We start from the raw sequence: 17,946 nt of genomic DNA on the forward strand, positions 1-17,946 counted from the left end.
TACATGTGTCATTTACATGCTCGTTTGATTGTTCCACTGAACATATTGTGCTGTCTAACTGCACAGAATCCAGTATCATCAAGTGTCGACCTGCTGGAAGTTTCCAGGTGATACCCCAATATGGCTAATAGTGATCTTTTAAAATAAAATAAAAAAACAGGTAGATACTAGTTAGTGTCTTTCAGATCAAAAGATGGGATGGAAGGGAATATTTTCAATTTTAAAAGAAGAAGAAGGCATTCACTTGTGTACATTTAAGCTGTAAAATAATTCAAATCGTGGTTTTTCTCAGGAAGAGCTCCTCATTTCTTTAATAGGATTTATGCCTGAATACAGACTTCAGGATTTCTTCAGAATGGGTGCTCTCTTTCTCTTTCTTACCACATAACACACTTCCTCTTTTTCTATTTACAGCTCATAAAACTGGGTGTGCTGTTAGTTTTCTTAAATTATTACTAATCAAAATAGATAAACCAGGCAGTATCAATTCCTTTTACCATCAGAAAAAATGTATGTGCAGTGGTCATATGTACAGTATATATGCAAAAGATTTGACTCAGTCATCTGTAATAATGCAATGAAAAATTTATATTTTTCTAATTACTTGGTTTACTAGAAATCAAAGTGGAACGAACGGAAAGTTGCTCAACATTTTGATAGTATTTACATTTCACTGAATTGAAAGGCTTAGTACTAATTACAAAAAATATTGTCTGAATATTAATAATGATTTAAAGTTAAAGAAGAAAGGTGAGGAACATTGACACTAGCAAATTTTAGGAATGCCTACATATTCCTTAAACAATAGAAAGCAGTTTTTCAGCTGTCATTATATGGATAAAGTATTAGCAGACACACTGGAAAAGTCTTGCATGTGGTATAGACAACTTGCTGTGCTATGTTAATGCTATTTTTTTGCAGTAGTGGTGTTAATATATATATTACAATATACATGTATTGGCTAAGATTTTTCTAGCTCTTAGCTTAAAACCCAAATCTCTTCAAATGATTTTCATTTGGAAGGTGTGGAATGAATAAATATCACAGTTAATGATTTCACAGTTAGTTGGGAGCTAAATAGTAGAGTAGAAAACGAAACTTTTATGGTTGTGTAATTTGTACCATACTGTTCTGTATAAGACTTCAGTTCTGTTTTCTCCCTTTTCCTCTCTCTCCTCTCCCCTCTCCCCTCTTGAATAATAATTGCAACAGTCATTGCTTTTCCTTAAATTATGGTATTTATCATCAGAATGATTTGAAGAGTAAGTTTATGCTCTTGCAGTGTTTAAATAGCTGGGCTGATGTTTGAGGAATTCTTGGGTTCTTTGAAGACTGGGATAAACAGGATTTGTCATGATTTAGTTGTTCCTAACCATTTATTAGGCAGCCTTCTTTGCTACCACCACTGTCTCCTTCTCCTGAATCTTCGGTACTGGTACTGAGTTGCTTGAGCATATGCAGAGAAGAGCAATGAAATGTGAAGGGACTGGACTTTGGCTGTGGGACTCGATAGGTCAGGTTGACGGTTGGACTTGGTGATCTTGAAGGTCTTCTACGACCTAGATGATTCTGTGGTTCTCTATCTGTCTGAGAGTAACGCATGCTGCAGCTACCATGCCTGCCTTCTGCTAGGCCTAACAAAGCTTATTAGAAAGGAGGCATAGCACAGAATCCAAGTTAATACTGTTTTAAATTAGTGTTTGGACACAGGCAACTGCCATGTTCTTGTACCTTTCCATTGCCGCTGGTCTGTTGTATAACAGAGGAAACTGCAGAAAGTCTTGCTGTGATAGTTATTTAGTGTTTTGGTTCCAGAAGCAGGTACTAGTGGCCTAGGGAGTCACTGAGAGTTGTTGGATGAAGGAAGTGTCATAAGGAAAATTGCTTGGTGTTTGGGAAAATCTGTGCTTTGTTCTCAAGAGATGAGATATCTTTTTTTTTTTTCCCCCTGCCTCTCCAGGTGAAGATGAATGCAGGAAAGGGATATGAAGTGTAAGCATAAGCTGCCTTTTTTATGACAAAAATATTAATAGGAGCAATATTGTTAGGTGCTTCTAAATTAGACCTGAAAAGACAAGGTGAAGAAAGAACCAGCTGACTTTACTCCATATGTGGTTTGAGTTTGCATAGGCATAGAAAAGGGATTGTAGAATTTATGTATATAAAGTTAGGGGAGTTTATATTCAGCACTCCTGGAGCTGAGGAGGAAATCTGTCTGAATTAGCATCCTGGCCCTTAAGAAAGGTTTGGGCTTCAGAAGCTTAAAAAAAAGTATATGTTGCACTTTCTAAAGTATCCCACTTATTCCAATTTATTTAGCAGCTAGTGCTTTAAATATGCTGATCTGAGTGTAAATTATTGCAAAATATGAGATAATCTGTAGCAGTAGGGCTACATGGTTGCCATTTTACAGGAAGATGTGTTCAGGACTGACATCCTGCCGAAGGCACAAATATACAGGAATTGCAAACTTTTTTTTTTTTTTTTTTGTTCTTCACGGTTTGGTGACTCTCAGGCACTTGTCTGTGACACAGGGGGATATGTGCAAAACAAGGAGATACCAAAGTCATGCTTATAACAGCATATGACAGCAAATCATACACAGAAGAATCTGAATACCAGTTTTGACTTAAAAGTCATATATCCAGGTTTAGAGAACCTAATGAATATAAATCCTTGCATCAGAAACAAATCATTTCAAAATTACCTCCTTGTGTAGGAAACATGCACAGTATCTTTCAAACCAAATTGCTTTTCTCTTGACTACAATGACTGCAGCCAGCATCCTTTTCTTATTGTTGAGAAATACAGAATATGCCTTGCTTTTTATCAAAGTTACATGTAAATGTCATTTTGTTTTTACTCTGTTCAGGTGGTGTGTGCAAAAATTTGTTTCTGTATTGGCATGCAAGAGGATTCATGGTGGTTGTTCACAATAAAACAAACAATTACCAGAGAAAATAGTTACTATTAAGTTACGATGAGTGATTTATAAAGTCTTGTGTTTTAAAACCTTGTGGTAACCATGCCTTGCGATCTATTTTGTTAAAGTGAAAACCTTATTTAATAGAAAATTATGAAAATGCTGTAACAGCCCTAATATGTTTGAGTACTACAAGAAGGACATGGAGGTGCTTGAGCAAGTCCAGAGAAGGGCAGCGAAGCTGGTGAGGGGTCTGGAGAACAAGTCTTACGAGGAGCTGCTGAGGGAGCTGGGCTTGTTCAGCCTGGAGAAGAGGAGGCTCAGGGGTGACCTTATCGCTCTCTACAGGTACCTTAAAGGAGGCTGTAGCAAGGTGGGGGTTGGTCTATTCTCCCACGTGCCTGATGACAGGACGAGGGGGAATGGGCTAAAGTTGTGCCAGGGGAGGTTTAGGTTGGATGTTAGGAAGAACTTCTTTACTGAAAGGGTTGTTAGGCATTGGAATGGGCTGCCCAGGGAAGTGGTTCAGTCACCATCCCTGGAGGTCTTTAAAAGACGTTTAGATGTAGAGCTTAGCGATATGGTTTAGTGGAGGACTTGTTAGTGTTAGGGCTGAGGTTGGACTCAGTGATCTTTGAGGTCTCTTCCAACCTAGATGATTCTGTGGGTAACAAAGTACCAGACACTGAAAGACAAACCAACAAGGTAGGCCCAGTGTCAAAGTCTCAATTTTTTTAACCAATGTCTGTTTGTAGCTCCTTGGGGCTTCTGAGCCAGCTTTTAAGGCTATTTGTGTACTGTACATTAATTTACTCTTTAGACTAGATCCCAGTGTAAATGTACATGTTTTGCTTTTTTGTTCCTTATACATAACATGTTAATTTCTTTCTTCTTAATAATCATAAGTGTGTTTAAACTCTCATTGGTTTCTAATTGTTAGGAATTGTATAGTGTACTTACTTCCTAAGAATTTTTTGCATCAGAATTTTGAATGCTTTATATGTAACCTTTATAGTTTCTCCATTCCCTTTTGTATGAAAAAAATAGGTACTTTTTTCTTTTTTTCTGATGTTACTGATTTCTCTACCTTTGCGTTTTTTGTTTCCAGCTGAACTTGTTTGATAAAAGTGCTGAAGTTCCTTTTTTTTTTTTTTAAGACCAGTATGAAATGCACTAAAATTTTGGGATGCAAGTCGTACTTACTAGTCTATTAGCTACATAGAAGTGATAATCATCTTTGTTTAATTTCATATTAGAAAATGAACATCAAAGAAAAGTTTTAGAGAATATGAGAGTTTGGATGAAAATTTATGGAGAGTTAGAATAAATATCGTGGGATTACTTCCTCCCTCATTGAAAAGTTTTGATTATTTTAGTTTACATCTTTTGAGTCATGTTATGGAGGTATGTGTTAAACCATAGTACAGAATAGTACTGTACAGTAAAATTTCTAGGCATTTAAGTATGGCATTTGGAAAATGATGTTTACACAAGGATTCTAGAACAGATTTTTTGAACACAATGCTTAGCTTTTCAACAGCGTATAAATTCTGTTTATAAAGTGTGTGAAAATATCCAAATAAGGCAAAAGGCATAAGGGTCAGAGTAATCGCTGTAAAACTTTTTTTTTTTTGGTGTGTTTTTGAAGTTAAATAGCCAATCCTTGTCATATAGAAGTGTAGGTGGGAAAATTCTAGTGAGTAACAGCAATATGCCTATTTTGCTGGACTTGGCTTTCTATTTTCTGTGGTATCATTGTGGAATGCAAGTCAAAACACATGTTGCAAAAACTCTGTAGACTGACAGTGTACAATGGCCAAGCATTTAATAACCAAATTAAAAAAAAAAAAGAAAAAAAAGGTTAATTACATCAATATTTTTACCCTTAAATCAGGTAAAAAAAATAACTAACATTTCCATATTTTCCCAACACTGGGGGAAAAATAAGAGGATGAGAGATCAAAATCAAGTAGAGATTTCCTTCAAGATTTAGAAAACCTTGGAGAGTGTAGGTAGTAGTTAAAACAGCATGCATCTTCCTCAGAGTAGTAAGGATTGATCTGTGTATACCAGTTGCTTATGTACTTACTGCTTAGCAGATCTCCAAAGGAATGCTGTTTGGACTGCTATTTTGCAAACAGGACTGTTTACGAGAAGTCTTCAGGAAAGTTGTCTCCTATCAGCTTGTCTCATAAATTCAGACGTGATGTTTTTGTGAGTTAAGTTGGTTCAAGTAGAACTTCTTCCTTGCTCTAATCCTAATGTAGCTTTAGGAGAACTGTTAGACTTCTTTTTTGGCGTGTACTAACAGCTCCTAGTAATTTGAAAATGGAAGTGTATAGTCCTTAAAAGGGAGTTTGTGAAGCACTGGGTGGGAGCGGAGGGGCGGGAAATGGTGAGCATGTCCCAGGAATCACAGTTTTGACTAGCTGTAGCTATATTTGAGTGGATAGAATTCAATTGGTGGGAGTAAGCATCAAAATGCCAGAAAGAGCAATATGGACTAAGCAATGATTCACATTTTAGCATGAACCGGATGGATGTGGGGACATAATTACAGTGCACACTCAAATCTGTAACATTTAGTTTGCCTTAGCTCACTGGTAACTCAAGATACCCCTTTCTTGCATCTTTGGGCAGAAAGGCTTAGAAAACCCTGCATTAGTGTGAGATAGAGACCCGCAGTACAACCCTCTGAAGTCTGTTGGGAGTCGATGTGGGGAAGCGGATAGTCCAGCATATCTGCAGATTTCAGCTGTAGTCCATGGGAACGGCGCAGAGGTTCATTCTTTAAGTTTTTTGTAGTTTGAAAATTTTAGCTACTTTGTTGCTGTCAGGACTTTAGCAAATATTATTTGCAGATACTTTAAAGTACTTAACTTGGGATGACAGGAGGGATCTTTGATTTCAGCTGCTGAGAGAGCAGAAGCCTCTGGTTGAACCTGCACTCTTCTTCATGACTGTCTTCAGAAACTTAACCTTACCTACTTCTGACTTGAAAACGGATTTCGAAGAAACATGTGAATAGTTCTTTGCTGTGTGGATCAAGGAATTCTTCAAAGATTCTTTGATCAGCAGTTTAATCTTATAACAGTAACAAAAGTATTAGGTCAGTGGCAGTTCCATTTCCTGTGAACTATTGGAGTGAAGCAAATGGTTTCTGCCTAAAAGTCTTCTCTCTGAAAGATCTTCGGTTACTATACTTTGGAGTGCTAAAATAGAAGAGGGTTAGGAAAAGAACTTTTTCCATTTCCTTGACAGTTATGAGGGAGAAATACTTAAAAAAGGAAATGTAAGGTTAAAGAAGTTGGTTAATGCAGTAAGATCAACTGTTGTACTGGAAATTCTTTTTACACTTTTTCGTTAATTTTAAATTACCATCTACATTTTAATGAATTTGTATGAAAGTTCTTGTTGAAAACTTAATAGAGTTCTGTAAATACATTTAAATAAGTGTGTATGTTACAAATGAAGGCCCAAATCTGTGACCTCTATTTTTGTTTTAGAAGGTTTTTTTTTTATTATTTATTTCATTATTTTTAGGGGAGGAGAGGGGAAGGTAGGTCGAATCCACTTTCTTAATGAGTTTGAATAACATAAAAACTAGGAATTGCGTTAGTCTTACCTTGACAGTAGATTTTCCTAACAGTAATACTAGAGACATTTTTAGGTCCACTGCTTCTCTTTTGAAATTTGCTTTTCTACAGCATGCCAGGTGAGCAGGATTTCAGTGCATGGAAGTTTTGTATCAGATTGTACAGGTATACAATTCTCTTGTTACTAGAGCATGCAATCTATTGTTATTGTTATATAGGCAATTGTATGCTTTTAGACAAAGTTGTAGAAGCTAATCCCAAACATTAATTGATATGAGAGTAAGGATATTTTTTTTCATTTGTGCACCTGCTTTATCAATAGCTTTTAAAGCAGGCATTGAGTTTTGTAAATGCTATTTTCAGTTACCGAACTCTGTATATAAATGTGTTTGTTTGTGGCTTTACATGGTTTAAAAGTCTGTCCAGATTTATGAATGCAAATTTTATTTGCTTTCGAGGTTCCTGGCAAGATTTCTGTAGGCATTAATTGTGAATTAATGAGGTAGCAATTGCTACAGAGTTGCAGCAATTTTGCTGCATTATTTCCAAGTACATGCAGACTGCTCAGCTGGCCTGTCACGCTGTTGTCAGTTGTGGTACATCATAGAAGGTTCCTTGAAAGCTTTTGGAAAAGTGTCTAAAGGTGTAGGTGAACTGAATGTTTTTTAGTGGGAAACATGCAAGTGTGTGCTTCATTGTGTTTATATTGACATGCATAGAAGGAGAACAAAGTTGAAATGAGAAGCTTTGCTAAGGGAGATTTAGAGCTTCTTTACTGGGCATGTTACTGTAAAATGACATTTGGGTATTAGTCAAAAAGTAAGATTGAGATATCAATTTTGATTTAAAAAAAGGGGGGGGGGCAGGCTAGAGTTGTTAATTTTGACTACTGCTTTCTAAATGTTTGATGAAGAGAGTGAACTACATTGAGCAGGAATTAAGTGCAGAAAGGGGAACATATGACTGTTTAAAATCAGAGCTACTATTTTAACTGGATTGGAGTCCAGTGCATTTTCCTGAATGGATAGTATTTTGGTTCTCAGGGTAGAGAAATACAGATTTTTTTTTTCCCTTCATTGTTTAGTCTTTCATATGCCAGGAAACAACTTATAAGTTAATAGATTTATTTTTACAAAATGGAAAAATATACACACTAAATTCAACTGGGAATATTGCATTTCTTAGGAAAATGTTTATGAAAATTTTGTCTTTTTAATGTTATTCTTCCTCTGTAAGAAGGATGGACTTCCTGTTTTACTCTGCATTTGATTGTTGTTGTTTCTCACTTTCTTTACTCGTTCTTGAGAAAAAATGTCAATTTCTCTTATCAGTGAATTCTAATCACCCCTAGTTATAGAGTGCTGTTTAAACAGAATTATCTTCATAATGTCATGAAAAAATAGATTAAAACTTTTTTAAGGTTCCTTTTTTTTTTTAAAGACAAAAAGTGCCATATGCAGCATTCAAAAATACGTTTCAGTAAAATTAGTTGAAAAATTGTACTTGGCCCACTGTTGAAGTTTTCGTTTAGATAAATATTGTCTGTTACTGTAAAAACATGCACCCTAGGTACTTCATGATCTACCAGTAGAAGAATAACAACAAGACCATGATATGAAAACCACATAATTATCAGACTTTGTGACACAGCGGAGAAAATAAAGTATGTGTCAGAAGAAATATTAACCTACCTAGATTTTATTATTCATTAATTTGAGAAGAAATGCCACTGGGAAGAATATACTTGGTGAAAATCTGCTGGGTAATTTGAATTACTTTTTTTTTGTGATAAAGATTCTGTGTTTTCCTTGAAATCTGTGGAAGATGAATGTGAACAATTTGAACTGTCCTTGTCTCAAAGCAGACTTTTTTTTTTTTTCCTCTGGCACACAGCTATATTTCACTTCTGAAAACAAATTTACAGTACTGTATACAGTTTGCTAACATATATGTGAAATGTCACTTACAGGTGCTGACCTTAAAGAAAGAGCAAAAATGCACTCAAGTGAAGTTGGTTCTTTTGTCTCAAAAGCAAGAGCAACTATTAATGAAATGGGTATGTAAACTCTCCCTTGAATGATGTTTTTTAACTATAAACTGATAAGGTTAGATCAAAGGAATGACATAAACATGCTTGGTTAGTTCCTGACAGATAATAAGATATACACAAATTGATGAGATATATAAATCATGGGGTGCATTACATCTTTTAAAATGTGACTGAATGATTTGAAGTTTATTTTTTAGAATGCTAGAAAAAAGCTAAATCTCAACTGAAATAGAGGTGACTTGCCCTGTTGTTTTTATAAAAGATGTATAGTTTTGTGACACCCAAGTGCTTTGGAATTGATTTTCATTATTGCATACTTCTGTTTGGTTTCATTAATACAGTCTTTAATTTTAGAAGCATGTTAAGCATCAGCTACAGATAGGAGACATGCTTCTAAGGTCTTCTAAAATTTTGTTTAATATCACCAAGCAGCTATATAGGTTTCCTTAAAGGGACATGTTAAGATCTACATTGAAACACTGGAATAATAGATTTATTATAAAATAAGGCTTTACATTTTTTCAGAGATACTGCACTCATTCTATTGAAGCCTGTTCCAGTGTTTGACCATCAGTGTTTGACTACCCCATGGTACAGAATTTTTTCCTAATCATAGTCATAGAATCATTAGGGTTGGAAAAGACCTCCTAGATCATCTGGTCCAACCATCACCCTACTACCAATGTCATCCACTAAACCATGTCCCTAAGCACCACATCCAACCTTTCCTTAAACACCCCCAGGGACGGTGACTCCACCACTTTCCTGGGCAACCCGTCCCAGTGCCTGACTGCTCTTTCTGAGAAGAAATGTCTCCTCATTTCCAACCTGAACCTCCCCTGGCGCAACTTGAGGCCATTCCCTCTAGTCCTATCACTAGTTACCTTTGAGAAGAGGCCGACCCCCAGCTCCCCACACCTTCCTTTCAGGTAGCTGTAGAGAGCAATGAGGTCTCCCCTGAGTCTCCTCTTCTCCAGACTAAACAACCCCAGTTCCCTCAGCTACTCCTCATAGGACTTGTGTACCAGGCCCTTCACCAGCTTTGTAGCCCCCCTGGACAGGTTTCAGGGCCTCGATGTCCTTCTTGTAGTGAGGGGCTCAAAGGTGAACACAGTACTTGAGGTGCAGCCTCACCAGAGCAGAGTACAGGGGGATGATCACCTCCCTGGTCCTGCTGGCTACACTATTCCTGACACAAGCCAGGATGCCGTTGGCCACCTGGGCACACTGCCGGCTCATGTTCAGGCGAGCATCAATCAGTACCCCCAGATCCTTTTCCTCTGCACAGGTTTCCAGCCCCTCTGCCCCAGGCCTGTAGCTTTGCATGGGGTTGTTGTGGCCAAAGTGCAGGACCCGGCACTTAGCCATGTTGAATCTCATCCCACTGGCTTCTGCCCATCAATCCAACATGTCCAGGTCCCTCTGCAGGGCCTTCCTACCCTCTGGCAGATCGACACTTCCCCCCAACTTGGTGTCATCTGCAAACTTACTGAGGGAGCACTCAATTCCCTCATCCAAATGATCAATAAAGATAGTAAAGAGGATTGCCCCCAACAAACGACCCCTGGGGAACACCACTGGGGGACACACTCCATTTACCATCGCTCCCTGGGCCTGGCCGTCCAGCCAGTTTTTAACCCAGCAAAGAGTATACCTGTCCAAGCCACACGCTGCCAACTTCTCCAGGAGAATACTATGGGAGACTGTGTCAAAGGCTTTGCTGAAGTCTAGGTAAGCTATGTTAACAGGCTTTCCCTCATCCACCAGACAGGTCATCTGGTCATAGAAGGAGATGAGGGTGGTCAGGCAGGACTTGCCCTTCATGAACCCATGCTGTCTGGGCCTGATCCCCCAGTGGTCCCACATACATTGTGTGATTGCATTCGAGATGACCTGCTCCATCACCTTTCCTGGCTCCAATGTCAAGCTGACAGGCGTGTAGTTCTCCAGGTCCTCCTTATGACCCTTTTTATAGATGGGCGTCACATTAGCCAGTCTGATGTCCAGTCTGAACCTGACGTGGTGCAGCTTTGTGCCATTCCTGCAGATCTTGCCATGGGTTTCCAGGGAGCAGAGGCCAGCAGCTCCCTCCACCCTTGCCCTACTCAGGGAGTTGCAGAGAGCCAAGAGATTGCCTCTTCACCTCCTCTTCTGCAGACTGCATAACCCCATGTCCTCAACTTATCCTCACAGTACATGCCTTCCAGCCCTTTTACCAGCTTTGTTGCTCTCCTCTGGACACTCTTGAGAACCTTAACTTCCTTTTTATATTGTGGAGCCCAGAACTGCATGCAGCATGTAAGGTGTGGCCTCACAGATGCTAAATACAGGAGGAGATCACTTTCTGCCTGGCTGTGCTGTGGTTAATGTGCACCAAAATGCAGTTTGTGCTCTTGGCTGGCAGAGCACACTGCTGGCTCATGTTGAGCATCCTGTTACCAGCACCCCCAGGTCCCTTTCTGCTGAGCTGCTCTCCAGCCACTTGCCTCCCAGTCTGTGCCTGTGGCTGTCATCACTCATCCCAGGTGCAGTACCTGGCCTTTTGCTTTCTTGAACTCTGCTGTTGCTGATTGTTCAATGCTCCCATCTGTCTATATCCTTCTGCAAGGCCTCTTATCCTTCCAGAGGGTAACTGCACCTCCCAGTTTAGTGTCATTGGCAAACCTGCTGAGGATGCACTCCAGTCCTTCATCCAGATCATTTTCAAAAAAACATTAAACAGGACTGGCTATAGAATTGACCTCTGGGGAACATTGCTGGTGACCAGCCAGGTGTAGCTGCCATCACTACAACACTTTGAGCTCTACCATTGAGCCAGTTCATCACCCAGGATAGCATGAACCTGTTTATCTCACAGCTGGACAATTTGTCCAGAAGGATGTTGTGAGTGACAGTAGGAAAGGCCTTACTAAAATCTGCAAAGATTACATCTGTGGCCTTCCCTTCATCCACCAAGCGGGTAACCTTACTGTAGAATACTAGGGCAGGACTTTTCCTTGACAAACCCCTGTTGACTATGCCTGATAATAGTTTTGTGCTTTAACTGACATTCAGTATCCCCTAGGACAATCTTTTCTATAATTTTACAGGCTCTGACGCTAAGCTAACATATCTGTGGTGTCCTGGGCCTTCTCTTATGCCCTTTTTGTAGCTGGGTATATCACTGGCTAGCTGCCAGACAGCAGGGACCTCACCATACTCCCAAGACCTTGGGTAAATTGCTGACAGGGTCCAGCTATAACACCTACTAAGTCTGTCAATGCTCCAGAGTGAATACCATCAGGCCCTGTGGACTTACGAGCATTCAACTGCTGCAACTGTTCCCTTGCAATTTCAGTAACCACAAATGGAAAGTTGCTGCTCCCCGCCCCCTCCCCCCTCCCCCCCCCCCCCAGTCATGGATCCTCCATCTCAGAGGACCAGGCAACTGAAAATCATTAACACTAAATACTGAGGAAAAAAGTCATTAAATGCCTCTGCCTTTTCCTCTTCCCTACTTGTTAGGTGACTGACTATCTTCATCAAGCATCAACCCAATGTTTTCCTTGGCCTCTTTCTGTTAATATGTAATTGTTCTGGTGTAGTAAAACCTGTTAATAGTTTGGGATTTTAGTTTTAATTGATTTGTACCAGTTTTTAATAATACCTTTTTTTTTTTTAATAATAAAAACACAACAAAGAACAGCACAAAACTGTGAGGAATACATCATTACTCAGAGGGCGAGTCTGTATGTGTTTCCTTAATAGCATTGGGTCAGATCTTGGTTTGGCAGAATGGATGGAAACCAGTATGTTTTGTAGGTAAATGACGGACTACTGAAGAATAAGTCTCTAATTAGGTACTTCATGGAGATATTTGTGTCCTTGAATTAATATCTTGTCTTTGAACTGAAGTAGATCCTCAAGGCTCATTGAAAAACCTGGAAATGAATAGATCATTAATTTCCTGTAGCAGATACTGTATTTCATGCTGGGTCTTGTCCTCTTACTGGAATGCAAAGCAAGAGGCAACAAGTTGTTCCATCTAGTTACTTTAAAGATTTTTAGGAGGATTCCTTAGATGTAAGTATTTTTTTCAGCCTTTCTTGGGCTGAAGTTACTGAAAATGCTTTCGGAGCCACTATTACCATTTAAATAGGAACAATTGCTATTAAGATTTTCCTTTTACCAGGATTTTTTAAAATTTATTATTACTCTTTTTTTAAGTGAGAAAACTCCTAAAACCTGAAGAAATACTGGTATTTGGCATTTTTCACTGATTAACTGGGAAAGACAAGCAGTGTGGTGATGCTTTTGTTTGCTTCAGAGTTGAAAAGACTTTAAGACAAAATTTTGATCATCATCAACTTAAAGGTTCCTGTGAGAGTATTTTAAGTACTGCATATGTGAGAAAATTTTCAGTGTTATCTAAAAGGTTTACAGTGGGTTACTTATGATAACAGTGAATTTCTTGAAGTTTAGGAAACCAGAAGTAGTACCGAGGAGTGTTTTCATTCATGGATCTCTGTAGATTTTTTTATTTTTTATTTTTGCTCAAGAAAGACCCATGAAATTGTGGGCAAGTGGAATTAATATTTCAGAATATTGTTTACTGAAATACCTAGATAAGAAGGTTTGTGAGGGGCTGTAGCAATAGCGGTTAGACAAGCTGCAGATTGGAAAAGGGAAAGAATTTGAACATAGCCTTTGCTAGATGTTGTAACAACACTTTTTTGCATAGGTTGGGTGAAGGATTCTTGTATTCTCCCTCTCTCTCTCTTTCCATTTCATGTGTTCCTCCCACCCCCCATTTCTTCATGAAACCACTAAATGAAACAATCACTGGGAGGTTTTAAACTGTTACATGGTATCTGGCCATCTTCCTTTTTTTCTTTTTTTTTCCACAAGCAAACTAATGGCAATTTGTTGTTCAGGATTAGAGAAGTACAGAGATACCACTTCTAATGTTCTTCTGTTTTTATGTAATGTATTTAAGTAGTTTTTCCATTTCATGTATTCCCACTATATACATATTAGACATTGTTTTTGAACATGTTATGCCAACATGTATTTTTAGGATTAATCTAATATCTTTCTGAAAGGGCAATTTGAAATATACTTCCTTCCATTAGGAATTGATAGAGAATATAGAAAGTGGATTTTATATACTGGAGATCAGATTAGATTAGATTGGTGCGTATGGTGTGATGATGTCTGATGCCCTTATGAGTAGAAGTGAGCTTTAATTCTGCAGCAAGTCAGAGCTTCTCAGTTCTTCTTTTCTTCTTCTGAAGAAGTGGTCTGTCATTACAGAACCTAATTTTAGTAGAACTAGTGGGATGTTGTATTTGCATTAGATTACTCACAATGAATTAGTATATTGAAAAAAAATGTGATAGTTTTCCTGCCCAGCAACAACCAGAATGTTGTGAAATGTTTAGAGGGAAAACAGTTTTCTAATGATGATTTGCAACTGCAGAATGCTATATAGCTAGGGAACAATATTTGCCAATTTCCCACTTTGTTCTTTTTCTATCCAAGTTTAATGCTGTAATCTCATTTAAAATGTGTTCTACTTTTTGGTTTCCAGAAATAGGTCATGTTTTGATAATTGTGTTTGTGTTCAGATGTCTGACCTAGTAAGGAAATGCTTCTTTTTAACAGTATTTTCAGAAAGAAGAACATTAAGTTATCTCTGCAGACGAAATACAGGAAAGGTTAATTACATCTTGAACAACTGGATAAACTTAGCTTTTTAGAATTGACATGACTTGGCTTTCTTCAATTCCTGTCAATTTCATTATGTTTAAAATCCTTACGCTAGTGGTTTTGTGAAAGGCTGCAGCATCATTTTGGAACACAGCTACAGAAGAGAATTTTCTGGAAATTAAAAGCATACTGCATTTGTCTTTATGGGATTAATTTATAACTTGCTAAATTTGGGTGAAGCATTAAGACTGCAGTAAATATGGTATAAAAATAAGCACTGAAAAAAAACTGAAAAAATGGTACTGAGCTGTTAGTTACAGTTCTTAGAGCTTTAAGTTGAGGGGGAAAAAAAAGCAAAACAGCCTCTATTTTTAGCAGTGGTTGCTTTGCTAAAATTATACCAGAATTGTGTGGGTTGTTTTTTATTTTTTATTAAATAGTAGGAATTATAAGACTGTTTGTCCATTACTGTATTCTGCCTTGAGGCTCTTTATTACTGATGTAATGCTATCTTTACCCTCAACAACAACAAAAACAACAACAATAATAAAAACATAAGAGAGAAAAACCTTAATAGATCTCTTGGAGCCATGTACAACAGAACAGGCAGGACTAAATGAAATAAAATCTTACTGACTCCCAGAAACCTTGTTTTTTTGTGCTTTTGGGGAAAAATCCTCTTGTTAGGGATCAGATCAGCCTATATGTTCTGTTAAATCCATGTTATTCTTTAAAATGGCTTTGGGGACCAGGCTGTGATACTGCTATTGTATATATGTTATCAGCTGAGATTTCAATTACAAAACAGTTTAAGGCCACCTGTGAAGCTGAATGCAATAATCACTGTTTGCCAAAAAAACAAAACAAAACAAAAAAACCCAAACCAAAACAAAAAAACAAAACAAAACGTCTTTAACAGAAAGAAAAAAATGAAACTAAAGAAAGAATTTGGATTGGCATATCTCTATAATTACTCAATGAAGTTTAGCCTCAACCTCTAATAAGTGAGGAACACAATTATTTATCAAAGCTCTACAAAGAACATAGGTGTAAGTATCCCACAACATAGGTGTAAGTAATCCCACAAATGAGAGAAAAAAAAAAAAGAGAGATTAAAAGTACTCAAGAAAATCAAAAATGCCAGTTAAAGTGTGGTCAGGCTTGATTTTTTTGTCCAATGGTAGGGAAAACACCTTTCAAGTGGACTGATGGGGCTTAGATCTAAAAATGTCTTCTTTCTTAGCTTATTTCAATGAAATGTGAAAATCAAGACACATGGTTTGATTTGTGGGTGGTCTTGTGTGGAGCCAGTTGGATTCAGTGATCATTGTGGGTCCCTTCCAACTCAGGATATTCTGTGATTGTGGTTCAATAAAATAGCAGTTTTAATTGCTGAAGTGACTTGTTTTCTGTTGGACATGTTCTGTTCTAACAAATCTTCTACTGCTTTGTTTATGACATCTAAGGAGTTTGGTTCTATAAGTTGTGATATGACTTCAACAAGTAATAATATTTAATAACTTTGTTTAGACATAACTCACAGCTGTGATTATTTTTTTGACGTAATCCAATTTGTAGGTGACTATCCCGAATGAAAGAACTTTGTGGTTGGTTACTCACTGTTGTTTCACGAACGGCATTTCTTCTTAGGTGCTTTTTATTTTATTCAAAGCAGATACAAATCTATATTTACTTTTTTTTTTCCCCTCCTTACAAATTCTCTGTCAGTATGGCTGCTTTTAGTTATCACTAAACTTTTAATTTACCTAAAAGAATGCTCTCGCTTATCCTTCAGAGAATAATCTACTCTCCAAAACTGTCATTTTTTTTCCTGAAGATTAAAGATTATGTATTCTTGGAAATTCCTAGGTTGTGCCAAACTACATACTATGGATTTTTTTGATACAGGCTGTCAAAACATGATCTCAAAGGTCCCAGGAGTGGAATCAGGATTGTGTAAGCTTCACTTGATTTCTAGTCTACTACCACCCCACTTTTTCATGATAAAATCCGAAAAATAGGAAAGAATGATCATTGATAAGGTGAATACTTGGGACTGCTCAGCCTGGAGAAGAGGAGGCACAGGGGGAGTCTCATCAATACTACAAATATCTGAAGGGAAGATGCAAAGAGTGCGGAGCCAGGCTCTTTTCAGTGATGCCCAGTGACGGGACAAGAGGCCTTAGTCACAAACACAGGAGGTTCCCCCTGAACATCAGGAAGCACTTCTTTACTGTGTGGGTGACCAAACACTGGCCCAGGGTTGGGGTGCACAGAGAGGTGGTGGAGTTTTCTTCCTTGGAGATCTTCAGAAACCACCTGGATGTGGTCCTGGGCAACCTGCTAGGTTGTCCCTGCTTGAGCAGGGGGGCTGGACCATACGGCCTCCAGAGGTCCCTTCCAACCTTAACCATTCTGTGATTCTGTAATACAGCGTCTTATGTAGGTATTTGAGTTTCTGGGGATTCTGTGGAACCTTGGTTAATATTAAAAGTTCTGGTTCAGTACTAGAAACTTGAAAGAAACTGACTTCACTGCTGACTTCTCCAGCATAAAGATATTTTGTTCTCTACTGAGCATTTGTCAAAACATGTAAGTCAAGTATGATAAAAGACTATTCTGTTGAATAGTAAACTGTAAATGGAATTTTATTCTCAAAATGTAGAATACTTACTCTTCACTTTGATAAACATTTCTGCTGTGATAAATATTTTGTGTGCAAGTTTTTAGTTTCTTAACTTCACTTAGTTCTGTTATTCAAAGGATATCTTGATGACCATCACCTGCATTTAAAGGAGAACTTATTTCATCTAGTTCACTTTAAGGATGTGTTTGAGTTTTTAAAAATAGCTGATGTTGTGTGAAAAACACAGCTGTTAGAAAAGTTTGGACTGTGTGAATAGTGTTCCATAAATTTTCATTAAGGCTTTTCAAAAGGAGGGAGTTATCTACATTTTTCTAGATAAGATGCAATAAAATACATTTCCCAATTTCATATGCAACTGCACATTTAAATGTTATGCAATAAAAGTGTGCTTAATCAATTCTTACCTGAAATTCATTCTGCAGTGCTTGTTTTGCTGTGAAATTTCACTTCACACAGACAAGCAGATAGACAGACACAGCCCTAGTGAACAAATTTATTCTTCTTTCTCTACTAAGATGTATCATAGAATTCCCTCAGTTGGAGGAAACTCACAAGGATCGTGAAGTGCAACTCATGAATCCACACACAACCACCCAAAACTCAGACCCTACAACTCTGAATGTTGTCCAAACACTTCTGGAACTCCAGCAGGCTCGGGGCCATGACCACTTCCCTGGGGAGCCTGTCCCAGTGCCCGACCACCCTCTGGGTGCAGAACCTTTCCCTAGCACCCAGCCTGACCCTCCCCTGTCCCAGCTCCATGCCGTTCCCTCGGGTCCTGTCGCTGTCCCCAGAGAGCAGAGCTCAGCGCCTGCCCCTCCGCTCCCCTCGTGAGGGAGCTGCAGGCCGCCATGAGGCCTCCCCTCAGCCCCCTCTGCTCTGGGCTGAACAAACCAAGGGACCTCAGCTGCTCCTCAAATGTCGTTTCCTCTAGACCCTTCACCATCTTTCTAGCACTCCTTTGGACACTCTTAATAGTTTTACATCCTTTTTATATTGTGGTACCCTAAACTGCACACAGTACTTGAGGTGAGGCTGCACC

At 38.4% G+C, this 17,946-nt stretch overlaps 1 protein-coding gene and 1 pseudogene across 4 annotated transcripts in view; one reads left to right on the forward strand and one right to left on the reverse strand.

Moving 5' to 3' along the window:
* The window catches only part of AUH (AU RNA binding methylglutaconyl-CoA hydratase), a 113,073-nt gene that overhangs the window by 25,395 nt on the left and 69,732 nt on the right, over nt 1-17,946 (forward strand). For 3 of the 4 annotated variants that reach the window (XM_066989071.1, XM_066989069.1, XM_048046084.2), the window contains exon 4: nt 8,489-8,575. The exons of the other annotated variant lie outside the window; for it this stretch is intronic. In XM_066989071.1, coding sequence (XP_066845172.1) covers nt 8,489-8,575 — 87 coding nt within the window. The remainder of the gene's footprint in view (nt 1-8,488; nt 8,576-17,946) is intronic. 4 annotated transcript variants of the gene reach the window in all.
* On the reverse strand, nt 8,973-11,741 carry LOC136789153 (uncharacterized; annotated as a pseudogene).

Source organism: Anser cygnoides, chromosome Z (assembly GCF_040182565.1).
Source record: "Anser cygnoides isolate HZ-2024a breed goose chromosome Z, Taihu_goose_T2T_genome, whole genome shotgun sequence".
In the NCBI taxonomy this organism is placed as follows: domain Eukaryota; kingdom Metazoa; phylum Chordata; class Aves; order Anseriformes; family Anatidae; genus Anser; species Anser cygnoides.